Source organism: Idiotropiscis lumnitzeri, chromosome 16 (genome assembly GCF_059441095.1).
Source record: "Idiotropiscis lumnitzeri isolate Australia: NSW breed Sydney's pygmy pipehorse chromosome 16, RoL_Ilum_1.0, whole genome shotgun sequence".
NCBI classification, from domain to species: domain Eukaryota; kingdom Metazoa; phylum Chordata; class Actinopteri; order Syngnathiformes; family Syngnathidae; genus Idiotropiscis; species Idiotropiscis lumnitzeri.
This window is the reverse complement of record NC_142406.1, coordinates 11495152-11509266: the sequence shown is the minus strand read 5'-3', so window position 1 is coordinate 11509266 and position 14115 is coordinate 11495152. Positions and strand designations below refer to the sequence as shown.

General features: G+C 40.6%; 1 protein-coding gene across 1 annotated transcript in view; it reads right to left on the bottom strand.

Annotated features, from left to right (window-relative positions):
- The window catches only part of csmd3b (CUB and Sushi multiple domains 3b), a 203645-nt gene that overhangs the window by 23149 nt on the left and 166381 nt on the right, over nucleotides 1-14115 (bottom strand). The window contains 11 exon segments of the mRNA XM_088318195.1: nucleotides 1175-1255; nucleotides 5192-5337; nucleotides 5529-5530; nucleotides 8438-8509; nucleotides 8511-8600; nucleotides 8602-8615; nucleotides 9233-9421; nucleotides 11037-11246; nucleotides 11418-11534; nucleotides 13183-13252; nucleotides 13725-13843. Coding sequence (XP_088174321.1) covers nucleotides 1175-1255; nucleotides 5192-5337; nucleotides 5529-5530; nucleotides 8438-8509; nucleotides 8511-8600; nucleotides 8602-8615; nucleotides 9233-9421; nucleotides 11037-11246; nucleotides 11418-11534; nucleotides 13183-13252; nucleotides 13725-13843 — 1110 coding nt within the window.

Below are 14115 nucleotides of genomic sequence, written 5' to 3'. Positions count from 1 at the left end.
CCACTGTCACAATAAAAGATAGAATTTTTTGTTTCGTTTGGATTGGTGTAAATCTACACTGCTTCATATAATTTTTTTTAGGGAAAAATACCACAAAACATTGTGGCCAAAATGTAGGAGAATGCAAACTTACCTCATTAGCGGTCAATTTGGGTCCACAGTTAATGTTAGCCGTTGGCAATTAAGTATTAAAAAAAGCTATTGTCGACTTATCAGCTGTTAGAACTAACAAGCTAGCTAACAACGAAAGGCAATTTTATTTATATTTTCACAAACATTTGTATTACAAAAAGCCCTCGCCAATGACTATTGTTAGCCATAAGCCACTAGCATTAGCCGCTATCTCGCTAGCTGCTGACTGGCTCCCTTTTTGGCAAAAGTCAATTAAAATAGTCCTTATCAGCTGCTATGCTATTGGCTGATCACGATCATTAGCTGATAACTTGCTGGCCACACAGCTATTTCATTGTAATTAATTTCTTCAGCAAATGTGAATTAAAAAGCTCTCGTGGACTCATGTTAGTTGCTAGAATCAGCCATTATCTCCTAAGTTGCAGAGTAGCTATATATATATATATATATATATATATATATATAACTATTAAATAATTTAATTAACTAGCCCTTGTTTTTAGCGGTTTTAGCGTCAACTAATTTGCTGTATGATGAAAGTTTCTTTATTTTTATCTATGAACGAGGAATCAAAAACTTTTGTCAACTCTTAATGTCAGGCACGTCTGTAGCTTTCACTCTCTAGCCAGAGGCTGACTTTTCCTTTTATTTTTTTTTTCTTAAGACAAAGCTGTAATTAGCCCCGAGTGTTGTTTGTTAAAAAGGAAGTGAGATTTATTGCATTTTTATCGCAATGTTTAAAAAAAATTAAATATGAGACTTGCATCTTCTGAAGAGTCCACTTCTATTCATCCACAAATAACTGTTGAATTAATACATTTCTGATGAAAACTGGGCATTATTCTTTTTATTTGTCAGACTTTTCTGATGCATCTTACGCTGCGAACTGCTGTTGCCCGGCGAGTTATTTTGTGCACGTCCTTTGAAAATACATTTTCTTCTGCGGTCTTCAGAGTGCCTCGTTTGCAGCCCGCCATCAGAGTGACATGTCTGGAGGCGGCGAAAACGCGGGGACAGGCGGACGGACAGACGGACGGCTCACCTATCTCCAACTCGCCGTCCTCCATCAGCATGTCAGCATTGGGCACCTCCGGAGGGGGCTGGCAGACCCTTAATTGGTAGGCTGCAAGATGGATGACACACCGCACCGGAAAGGGGGAGCACAGAGGAAAACGTATATGAATGTAGAAAGCACTATACAGGATGAAACACGCCATTTATTTTGCTTTATGCTTTACTTAACCTTCCGATTGAACTCCTTATGTGCGCGTGGTTAGGTCAGCAAAGAAGCCAGAGTGGCCACACAAATACACTGCTTGTCTTGAATCGTAAAAGGCAACAGCCACCGGGCTGAGAGGCCGTAATCGATACGACTGCATGACCATAGATCACTTAGTAACCTGCCGAGCGAGTGGAACGGGGAGAAAATACAGAGAGGGGGGAAGCGCTGAGGGCTTTAAGTCAGGATGAAATTGACGATGAAAACGAGACTTGGCAATAAGTATCGTGCTGCCCTCGTGCACATCAAAAGCATGCGGATTTATCGACGATCCCAAAGAGGCAGCAAATGAGCTCACTAATTTCAAAAGCATTTTCATGGCCACTTGGTTTTCTTGAGCTGACCTTTTGGAGTTTTCACATTTTATGGGGCGTCATCAAACTTCGCATCCCTCCTGATGAAAATTAGAACAATTCGCAAATCTCTTGGTCAAGTTAGTTTTCGAAGGAAAAAATAGCCAAGCCGCTTCAAATCAAAATGGCGGACTGTCTCTCCTCTCTATTCAGGCTTGAGTTCTTGAGATATTTTTGTGGGTCTCCTCATGACAGACAAATCTGAAAATTTCATGACGCCAACTTAAGCTGTCTTTGGCGTGTAAAATGTGTTAGCAGTAGAGATCATCTTTTAGCCGTGGAAAAATAAAAAGGCAGACTTCCTATGTCCTTTCTGAGATTATAAGACTTTTTATTTTTTTTTAGGTCTACCCATGACTATTATATTACATGTTCGTGAGTAAAACACACTTCGGGGGACTCGAATTTTGCAGCAGGCGGAAAACATTTAGAGAACAAGTTGACCATTAAAGGATCTCTAAAAGTGGAAGTAATTCCCCCAAAAATGACGGCTTCAAAGCAAAATGGGATGTTCGGATACGGTCTACGGAGACTTGTTTGTCGGTCTACTCATCTTTGACACGTCAACCAGAGTTCATGTTTTGAAGTCAAGCTGGTTTTCTCTCTTCAAAATGTCTCTATGGAGCAAATTTCAGGGACATAATTTTAGTCTTTGCTCAACTCACAAGGCACACCTGCACATTTTTTTATACATATAAATAAAGTGGATGTTCATTTCTTTATGCACACAAGCAGTGCCCTAGTTTGCATCCACCTGCAAGCTACAGCGCACAAGCGCCAACCGGCTCAAAGAAAATAAAACCTCAAAACCCTCCACCAGATGCTATTGTTCTTTTTCTCGACAGCTACGACCTACCAGCGTGATTCATTACGAGCCTGACATATGTATGAACAAGTGTATATAAAAAAAAAAAATACCCTTGCATGGAGGCGCGATGAACAGAAACCTCTGGAAATCTACAAATATGCTGTGAGGAGAGGACAAGAGATCGTCATGTTTATGGATGAGTTGCCGCGTGCCTGCGCCTGACAGTGTGTGAAAACGCTACTGTGAAGGGTAAACAGAGTCAGGAAAGTCACGAGAAATGACTGCGTCTAATTAAAAAAAAAAAAATCCACCCCGAAAGGCAACTTTGAGGAGGACGGTGGGGGCGGGGGGTGAAACTGCATCATATTTATCTGCAAGATAAATGTAATGGGATTCAAGAGAGAAACTTTGTGAGCTTTAAAATGATGTTGAATGTGCTCCTCGAGCTACAAAAGCACCACTGGATAACGGTATCGTAATAGGAATTGTGCGCGCTCTTGGCCCGGCTTTTTGCCTGAACGGGAAGTCAAGCATATTACGAGTTGATATAAGAAGAGAAAAGTGCAATGTTTGGGGGAGCATTTCAAACGGATGAAGATATTGGACTATTTGGCAATAGTCAAAATGAGGCCCAAGTAAACTAGTATTCTGCCTAAACGGGCTGCCAATGATCCAATAGATCGTTAGCGTGAGAACAAGGGCCCTACTGGTTTTTTTTAATTAAATGGGCAGTCAAGGATACGGACTTGCAGATCCAAAAAAAAAATCAGAGTTTGTTTGAGGAATTTTTTCAATCAAAGACTAAATTTGAATATCATGACTTGGAAAAATAATTAGTATTCTGCCGAAATGAGAAGTCAAGGACAAAGAAAGAAAAGTTTTGCTTGGGGAACATTGGTCTGTAGTCGTAGTGCTAATTTAGGTAACGGTTGAGATAAAGTCCAAGTCTTCATCGGCGATCACGCTAAACGATGTTGGCACGTACAAGGTTGCTGTAGTTTGAGTTCATGGAGCCTTATCAATGCATAAGACATGCATATACCTTTTTAAAAACGTAGTCCCTGCCTCCCAAAGACGTATTTATACGTCTTAGCCTTTTTTTAGCGTCATAGTTCCGTGTTTTTAGAGCATTAGAACACAATATTCTGCTGGCTTCGCAAAATAAGTCAAAATCCAGAAAAATGCTGGGATTGAGGGGTTTCCTCAAGTTAAAATGTCTGGGATTCAATGAGTTGATGGCGGGTTTCTGCTTCCTCCGTTGCTTCTCTTCCCACTTTATCAGAAGTATCGTGCAGAGACATGGATGGTGATAGTGCTCCAACTAGAGTTTAATAGACCATACATTTTGTCTTGGTTTGGTTGTCACAATTCTCCAAAACTCTCTTCCTCATGCGGCACACAATTCCGCCGGCACACCCCATGCGGTGCTGAATTTCTGCATCAATGACGGCTCTTCCGGAGCTTAGACTGCTGCGGTTGATTCACATTTTCGACGCGTGTTGTTGTCCAAATAGATCGTGGAAGCTTGGAGGAGTGTGTCAGGAGCGGGTTGGTAGAGAATCGCAGCTTTCTTGATGTTGACGTCAAGACCCGGGAGTAGGTAAGCTCTCTGGCAAAAACGGGCATGACGTTTTGAAGGTTTGAAGCAACAAACGGCTTGTCATCAGCATATTGGAGCTGCAAGATGCAGGATGAGAGCACCTTGCCTTTGGATCCGAATCTATTTAGTCAATCCTGTCCATGAGACTTTGGCTTGGCAGAGACACTTCCGGGGCAGGTGATGTCATATGACTCTTTACCAATACAATGCAACAATTTGACTGCATTTCACCAATAAAATGGGCAGAATTGTGAAACAAATGCTTTTCACTTCCAACAATCGAAAGGTATTGCGGCCTGTCTAGTTTTACGCCCAAACGAGATGTGCAAAATAGCATTTCCACTTTCAACCTTTTGAAGCACTGATGGGTGGGAAATCACTCGCGTCTATAATCAAAAAGCTCCCACTAAATTTCTGCTTAAGAAATTCAGAATTACTGTATTTTATTCCCAAAAAATGTGTCTGATGTTACTACCTATTGAAGTGGAGGACGAAGACGAAAAAAAAAAAAATCTCATCACTACTTGCTGCAAGCAATTTGGAGGCAGCCAGTTTCCTGCCTAAATGGGCAGTCGAGGATTTTGCAGCCAGAGACATCTTGAAATCGTTGTTTCTTTTATCTCAGACAGACTATTAGGTTGTCATTTACTTGACATATTTCAGCAGCACTTTCGCCTTCTTCAGAGCGTCACATGATGGTGCCTTATGACTCGTTTTTAATCAGCTGATGTTCAATGAAGGCGTGACCCACCTGTCAAAATTAACAGGTGAGTCACGCCCTCCGCTGAGGCACATCTAGTTTGGGTGACATTTTGAATTAAGTGAAAACTCGGACTTGGAAACAATCAGAAGAAAGTACCGGTAGTTCTCTGCCCCAACAGGTTGTAAAGGGTATTGCAAGTGGATGAAGCAAAATTTGTTTGAGGCACATTTCGAATGGAAAGTAATCGCAGCCTATCCACATTAATCGACAACACCAAAACAGATCAAAGTCATCGACTAATGACATCATCGCTCACCGTGGTAGCTCAAAACAAAGAAGCCAGCTCCGGAGAAGTCCGAGTGGAATTTGATGAGGATGATGTTGGAGGTGGAGTAGACCGACTCGAGAGCCGTGTTGCCGCTGAATTGGCCAATCTGAGGAGACGATTGGTCCGGACCATCCCTGCAATGAACAATATAGAAAACTCAGCTACAACTTTTTTTTTTTTTTCCCATAGAATGTTAGAGGCGAGGACACTCGCGATAAGTCATTGCACTCACTAAGTGGTCATTTGTTGTCGTGAAACGGGCAAGACACAAGCGTAAAAAAAAGGTTTGATGATATTTACGAGACAAAAGCGGAAAGTGCTGCACCACTTTTAAAGATAAAGACAAAGTATCCTTGGTTCGCTGCCGACAAAAACTGTACACAAAGACAAGGTTCATGGACATTTGACTGTTTTTTTTCCCGACGGTGTGAAATTGGTTTGTTTTGTCGAAATGCAGCATTGGCACAAAGTGAAAGCTCAACACCAAATACAAAGTCGCTTGGAAGCGAGCATGTTTTTTTTTTTTTTGTCCCTCGATGACACGGAGGTTCAAACAGATTTGGCTTTGTCGCTGCAGTCTCAGGGACATTGCAGCTCATTAACGCGTCGTTAGTTTAAAAGAATAACACATGCCAAAAACTGCTGTGGATTTCTGGCTTGGGTCTTTTTTTTTTTGTAATTCAGAGAGTCTACATAAAGACCATAATGATTCATTTTTCGACACTTTTGATCGCGTAATACTTGCTAACTGTTTTTTTGGTCATTTGGAATTGACTCCTCTTGGAAAATATGAGCTCCCTCAACAGTAAATTTGAAAGAACTTTTTTTTTTGTCTAATTTAGGCTATGAATCCTAAAACTAGGATTATCTGTAAAATATTAGTCATGCCTAGTTATTATTGGGGCTCCGACCAACGTTGTTGCTAATACATAATCTGTCTGTGTTTCTGGTTTCTTAAAGATTACTCTCTAGCAAATGCATTGCACTGGTTTTGGAATGTTTAAAAAAAACGGAACGTTAATAAATTGTCCATAATAGTTGGACGCACCATTTTGGGCGAATCCTGGCCCTAAAAATGACATTGATGTCTCGGGACATTATTTTCCAGTGTAAGCTGAGTTTGCACATCGAGCAGACAAGAAGTCATCTGCCAAACGCCAGGCCTGCTGCGTCACAAACCGAGTACCTCCCATCGAGCTGCATGGCCGGAAATGACCAAAACCGCAATTTAAAAATCATCCTCATGACTTCTCCTGCTGTTTGAGTGACTCTGGATTAGGCTAATTACAAGTGACAAGGTTCAGGGGGGGGAGGCCCGATCCTTTTGCCTCCGATTCACATTAGGAGTCCAGGAGTCATCTCCGCCGGCCTCCGTCGTGGCTTTTAAACTGCGGATGCATACGCTGAAGCGAAGACTCAGCATATATATGATCTCTCCCTGTATGAGACCAATTAGCAGTCAAACTCAACTGCTGGCATCTGGCGTCGGACCTGACGAGGGCCGCTGTGAAAATGGCACTCCCGCCACGCAAACGGCACTCCCCGCCGAGAGACAGTTTTGCGGCGGCAGGCGCGATGATGCAAGTGTCAGCATCTCCCTCTCCCTCTCCCTCTCCCTCTCCCTCTCTCTCCCTCTCTCCCTCTCTCTCTCTCTCTCTCTCTCCCCCTCTCCCCCTCTCTCTCTCTCTCTCTCTCTCTCTCTCTCTCTCTCTCTCTCTCTCTCTCTCTCTCTCTCTCTCTCTCTCTCTCTCTCTCTCTCTCTCTCTCTCTCTCTCTCTCTCTCTCTCTCTCTCTCTCTCTCTCTCTCTCTCTCTCTCTCTCTCTCTCTCTCTCTCTCTCTCTCTCTCTCTCTCTCTCTCTCTCTCTCTCTCTCTCTCTCTCTCTCTCCTCTCTCCTCTCTCTCTCTCCTCTCCCTCTCCCTCTCCCTCTCCCCTCTCCCTCTCCCTCTCCCTCTCCCTCTCCCTCTCCCTCTCCCTCTCCCTCTCCCTCTCCCTCAGAAATTTGTTCACACAAATGCAATTTTGCTAAGCTAAAGATGGATCAGCTAATTACAGGACAGATGTCGAATATTTTTTTTGAATTGGATCTCACAAAAGTAAATGGATATTGCGGCGGAATTTTGAATGGAATTATCTGACCTTCCCAAAAACGTTGGCCATAAATCCAACTGTTGAATTTTTCAGTAATTTTTGCTAAAGTTGCTGCTCTCTAACAAGGAGCAGTTGGGGATTTAGTTTCTTGAAGGAAGTGGCCCACTGAGCCTAGAGTGCCATGTTGTGTCATCAACAGACTTTAGGATTCAGGGGCAGATTTATGGGCAGGCTTGTTTTAAGGTGCGCAGCTTTTGCAGGATTTACGGTAGCGTCATCAGATCCTCTACATCTGGCTTTACAATAGCGTTGCTTAAAGCTGCGCCCATTTTTGTGCTATTTATCGTGTTTAACGTTGCACAAGTTTGTTGGAATTATGGTCGCCGTAGTCAATTTTGTGCCATTTGTGGGTTACATACGATTCAATTTTTTTTTAAAGATGTGCAAAGTGGTGGAAGTTTTATTGCAGTCTTACTTTCGGCTGCATATCTTTCACGAGATGTATTTCAACCTGTGCAGCTTTTGTGAGATTTACAGTAGTCTTACTTTAAGACAACTTTTCCCAGGATTTATTGTAATTGTATTAAAGCTGAGCCATTGTTGTGTCATTTATGGTAGTTTTGTTTTACCATGCACAACTTTTGTGAGATTAACGGTAGCCGCATCTTGGTGGGCGATTCTTTAGACTCAATTTTATTTACCCTGTGATTGAAGTAATCTTTCAAGAAGCACGGCAACTAACCAGATTTATTGCACTGGTAGTTGCAGTCAAACTAGCATTTTCTGAGCTTAAGATGTTTTGAAATGCATTTATGTGTTTATGCCAGTCTTGTTGCACGATCTTAGCAAGTTCTGAGATACGTTCGAGATTTACGTTTGTCTGATTTTAGGCTGGGCATTTTCTACGATATTCATTTTAAGATGTGCTGCTTTGGTGAGATTTACAGTCGTCTTACATTACGATGGATGACTTTTGGAGGATGTTCAGCTGTCATAAGAAAGCTGTGCGATTTAGGCGTGTCTCATTTGTAAAGACATTTAGTATGTTTCAGAACTGGACCTCTTTTCAAGTTTAATTTCAGTAAGACGACTGAAAAGAGAACAGCTGTGATGATTCTATGTCAACCAACTGGCGACCTACCACACGGTTGATGTAGTCATATATGGGCTCCGTGCTCAGAACTGTGAAGTTGATGTAGATCCCGTGTCCGGGTGGAGACCCGGACGCTCCACACGCAGTCCTGGCAAGTTGGGTATTCTCGGGTGTGACCGGGAGAGTAATAGTTTCCATTTAGTGAGGTGATGTTTTCCACCACAAAGAGCTGTTAGGGGCGATAATAGCAAACATTACGCACATTTTAGTGTTATGACCACTGGGTAATACGTTTTCGAAACTTTTTAAGTCACAGAAGCCGCCTTCGACCTCATCAACGTTTATATTTATTTCAATTTTTGCAGCTCCCCATTGTTCTTTAGCTGTATTACTAGTGTTGTTTTACCACCACAACAGGGAATAATCACATTAAGGGACATACAGTAAAAGCAGAAGACCTCAAATTGCCACTCGAACGCTACTTGATAAAAGTCCTAATAAAATAAGACTATTATAGCTTGGTGATATGATTCTTCCTCTGCAATTAACTGCAGTTGTATCACAACACTCCTTTTAGTGCCTTTTCTAATAAATCGTTCTTTTTTTGTTTTTTTAATGCCACAGGTCACACGCGCTCCATCTAATTGCATTTGCCGTCATTTCCACTTTTATTGCAGCTCTTCTCCATATCAATGTCGGGTTTTGAATGGGAACCGCTGTGCATATCAAGCAGTAGCGCTGCAAAGTGAGATAAAGGTAATTGAAGGGATATTTAATTACGCTATTATTCTCATTGTGTTTTATGTACTTAGAATCTATTTAATAAATCAACCTATTTTTTTTTACCTTCACATCGAGGTAGTTGGTGGTTCCAGTTCCGGCTGATTCCATGCAAACATGTCAGGGAAGCGTCCCCGATGAGGGAGTAGCCGGGAAGGCACTCAAAGGACACCGTCATCCCAACGCTGAAGTCGGTGCCGATCACGATGCCATTTCGGAATGGACGAGGGTCTGGGCAACTCTGGAGTTGGTAGGCTGTATTAACAAAAAAAAGAAAAAAAAAAGACAAATCTCAGTTAGTTGGTAGAACCACATTTTGAAAACCAAATGCATGCTACAAAAATCCAAAATTAGAATAAACCCCAAATTAAAAAAAAAAAATGCATATAATACACATATCATTGTTATAAAAATAATATAAACAGCTGAAAAAAAATGTCAATGTCTGACCTATAAAATAAAGTCCAAACAAAAAATAATGCTGAATATTCACATTAAACTGAAGTCCAAATTTTCGGATACTCAATTTGAATGGAATGCTTGAATGCTCCATGAAAAAATAATAATGCAATTTACTGATAAGTTATTATTGTAAATGTCATGAACATCATAGAAAAATATACAAGAAGCAGGAGTTACTATCAACGCATTTCAGGAAATTTAAAGCATCCAGAACCAGAACAATTTCAGGAAAAAAAAAATACTGTTAAAATGTGGTATAGTGTGACTATTTCACTCCACGCTTGTTCCACATAAACATCAAATTCAAGTCACCAGCTATTATTTGGTGGTTCTAAACACTCTGTAATGGGGTTGGCAAGCATACATTTTTGCGACAATAATTTGCACATTAATGAAGAAGAGAAGCTCGAACAAATGTAATCTGTTTGTGCACATTTAAAAAAAAAATGCGTCAGCGCCGTAGCGAATAAACAGAAGTCATCACTGAAATTCCCCCCCGACGTGGATCGTTACGCGGCTAATTTCCAGCAAGCTCTTCAAAAGTCACAACCTGTTTTATTTTCAATCGCCGGTATGAAAATATTCATTATCTTGTCGTCAGCCACCCAGAATGAAGTTACAGTTAAATAAATCTGCTTGAATTCAATTACTGCGCTGCCGAGTTGGCTGCGGTTTTGAGCATCTGTTTTGTCTTTGGTTACTTGGATAAAAAAAAAAAATCAGCCATGATCGAAATCAGTCATAATATTGCGATAAAAATTTATCTAAAAAATTGAAAGCAAAGTTTTCGTAATATTATGAAAGCTACTATCAGAAAATCAAATTAAAAAAAAGGACTTATTAAAACTATTAAGTCATATTTATGGAGGAGGAAAAAAAACTCATGTGAATAATGTGTAGTTTTAAAATGACGTTAAGAGAACAAAGTCACAATTTTAATTTTACGAGTCTAGACAATAAAGTTCAATTTTTTTTTTTGGGAGAAAAAAAAAATCTACCAGAAATAAGTCTGTAATTAGAAATGTAGATGTAAAAAAGGGAAGTAAAATAGTAATATTACTCTAGGTAGTAAGTACTTCTAGTAAGTACAAAAGAAAGTAATAAGGATGATTCCAAAATATTGGTCACAAAATGTTTACAGTATTATTGTAATATTAAATGTTATTAATGCAAAATGTTGACACTGACATAAAATTTGTGCAAATGGGTGACTCGTTAACTATTCACGTAAAATTATAATTTAATTTCTTGTAAAATTATAATATTTTCACATTAGAATAATATTGAATAATATTAATATTCATGAAATATTAAGAATTTCTTTGGTACAATTTCACAATCTGTGATTTCCGTGTGTCGTTGTGGTCGCTGACCCGTGTCTCGAACAAAACGTGATGTCATATTTTACCCTGAAAAGTGATGTGGAAGCCGGGCTTGTTCTGCGAGTAGTCGCTGTGGAAAAAGAAGCTGGTCTGGTGCGTGGTGCTGAACAGAGCTTTGGGAATGAGCGGACCGCTGAAGCGGTCGATGACCGAGCCCGTCTCCAGGCTACCGCTGCGGATTTCCAGGTAGTCGTGGATGGCTTCCGTGGAAAAGTTAACAAACTGCAGATGGATTCCTATGCAAAAGCAAAACAAAACTTAATGAGATTTACATGGGGGGAAAAAAATCTAAGCAATATACCCGAATTTAATTATTGTTATTTTTTTTGTGCGGGTATACAAATTGTTGACTGCGATCAGGAAAGAAAAAAAAAAAAGAAAAAAAAAAAGAGGCTCGACTTTCTCACCGAAACCGACAGGTAAATTGACGGTCCAAGTGCAGTCTAATCCACTGGGGTAGTTGCCAGGGTAACCGGGGCTGAGGATCACGCCGCTTACGTCCATCAGGGCCCCACCACACTGAGCTGCAGACGCACACGCCGAACACAAAATAAAAATAATAACACTGAGGACCTTTTGAGTTGTTTTTTTGCATCATTTTTTTTTTGAATGGCAAATGGAGTCTTTAATAGATTCCTCGTCACACTCACGCAAAAAAGCGGCGTGGCGCCGTATCCAATTAATTTGCAGCGCAAGGTCAAAGATAAACATCCAATTTAGATGCATCAGTGGCAGCTCATGGGCAATCACACTGACCAAGAGCACTTATTTCCCCCCGCAGCCTTTAAAATTCACTCACACTGAGAGCTAATCACGTCGGGCATTGCTCCGCTACTGCCGCTTGCATTATTCAAAAGCTGAAAACGGACATTCTCGCTAACGCTAACAGCAAGCATGCTAACAAGCTTCTCAGAACTCGAAAGTTAATTGGGCAACACGGGCAACAATGAATGCTAACGGTGAAGCGAATGATCGGCAAACCGAGTGCACAGATTGCCAAGTCAAATCGAGACAGATTGCTAATTGATAAAATGCTAATATGCTAACAGTAGATAAACAGCAGAGATTTTACAAGAAAAAAAAAATGCTACGTGACTAAAGAAATAATTTCAGAGAATAACCCCGCGCTATAACTTTTATGCTTGGCTCTCAACGAAGGTGGACACTTTTTCGCTCGGCTCTTGCACAAGGAGTTGGAGTTAGCACTTTCTTGATCTATCGCAAAATTCAGCCGACGGGAGCAGCTTCACTGGACGAGAACAGGCTATTTGCCTTTTTGGATGGTGTGTGGCGGGTGATTAGCACTCAACTCAATCGTAAAGTGGGTGCGGTTTTGGAGTTTTATTGCAAATTGGAAAAAAAAAAACGTGGAGAAGTTGGCGTCCAAAGTTGAAAAAGTGATCGAGGATTCGGCTAATTGGCGCCACTAAAAGTCACAGGCTAAAGACTTTCAGGCTGACGGAAATTTTGTCAACCTGCTCTCAAAACATTTGTTATCCGGACTTGTCCCGTGGAAGAAAAATACGCTTGGATGCTAGCGTCCCTATCAGCCCCTCACACCTCCTTGCGGGGTCCGAGACCGGTATGGTAAGGACATCTCCACCAAGGCGACGATAAGCTTGGCGAAGCGACGGCGGACGCTTGACACACATGATAATCCCACGCACAAACATCCGCCTTCGTTGGACTATTCTGTTTTCCCCCGTGACGAGACCGGAGCTGCCGAGCGCTCAAATGGAATGAGTCGCTAGTCAGACTGGTTGCGTCGCCGCATCCATCTTCATTGTACACTGCGTGGAAAGTCTTGCGATCTCTTGTGGATATCTTTTAAATGCACGCAATTTGGGAAAAAAAAATAAAGATTTTACAAAAAATCTAATTATAATTTTATGCAAATTAAGTATTAAAAAAATAGAATATCACGAGGATAACAGAGTCATTTTAGAAGAAAAAATATGAAAAAAAAAATTTTTACTGTGATTTTTCTATTTAAATATTTTCAAAAAAACATGAGCGACATCGACTCACATTATTACATGGCTGTGAAAACATGCAAAACGCATATTCGGACAATTTAAGAACGACACATATAGGGAAGGTTTTCAACTGTCAATTTTTGAATTATAAAGAAGATGCGTATTTGAGGTCGTGTGGTGATAACGTTTGACCTACCGAGGCAAAGAGGCACCGGGTAGTTCCATCGGCGAACAGGTCCTGGCATGCAGGTGATGTGGGCATTTCCCTACAATGATTAAACAAAAAAGAAATGAAGTTTGAGAGCGCAGACAACCTTATTAATGACATTTGAACATTCGGTCACAGAGATGAGGGGGGGAGATATATTATTCATTGCAGCGTACGTGTCGTGACGTTTCCCTCTGATTCACTGCTTTAAGTACTTTTGCTTTGTGCAGCCGAGGGGATTAATAAAAGCGGGAATGAGCTAAGACACTTTAAAGAGTTTTTTTTTTTTAATACAGACTTTTAATGTGCTCTCTTTTTCTTCAGTAATAAGCGTGTGGTCTCACCTGGAGAGAATAGCCTCGGAGAATTGCACAAATGCATCATCTACAATAAATCTCCTTGTCTTATATAAAGTAGGAGCGTTATGAGGACGATGTCTTTGTTTTACGTGAATAAAGAGGTTATTTTACAAGAAAGAATTTGAACTATCGGGAGGATAACGTGAGAGAAAAAAGTCAGTGTGGGCTTACCTGAAGAGAGTATCCTTGTTCGCAGGAGAATTGCACGATGTCGCCCACCATAAATCGATCCCCTTGTCTTATTCCGTAGTTTGGAGTCTGGGGCTCTGGACATGACTCCAGACCGATAGCTGGAAACAAATATTTTGAAGCAAATCAAGTTGCAATTTACCGAGAAAACAATGCCTAAAATTCCACCTCTATTACATATACAGAATATTTGCCATATTGTGAGAAATTTTAAATATATTAAAAAAAAATAATAATAATAAAAAAATAAATAAAAATAAGCTGGAATTTTATCGTGAAAAAAATAGAATTTCATCAGATTTAATTCCGAATTTTTGGAGCGTCTACAAAATGTCCCTACTTTTCTTAGAAGTCTTTTTTTTTTTTTTTCCAT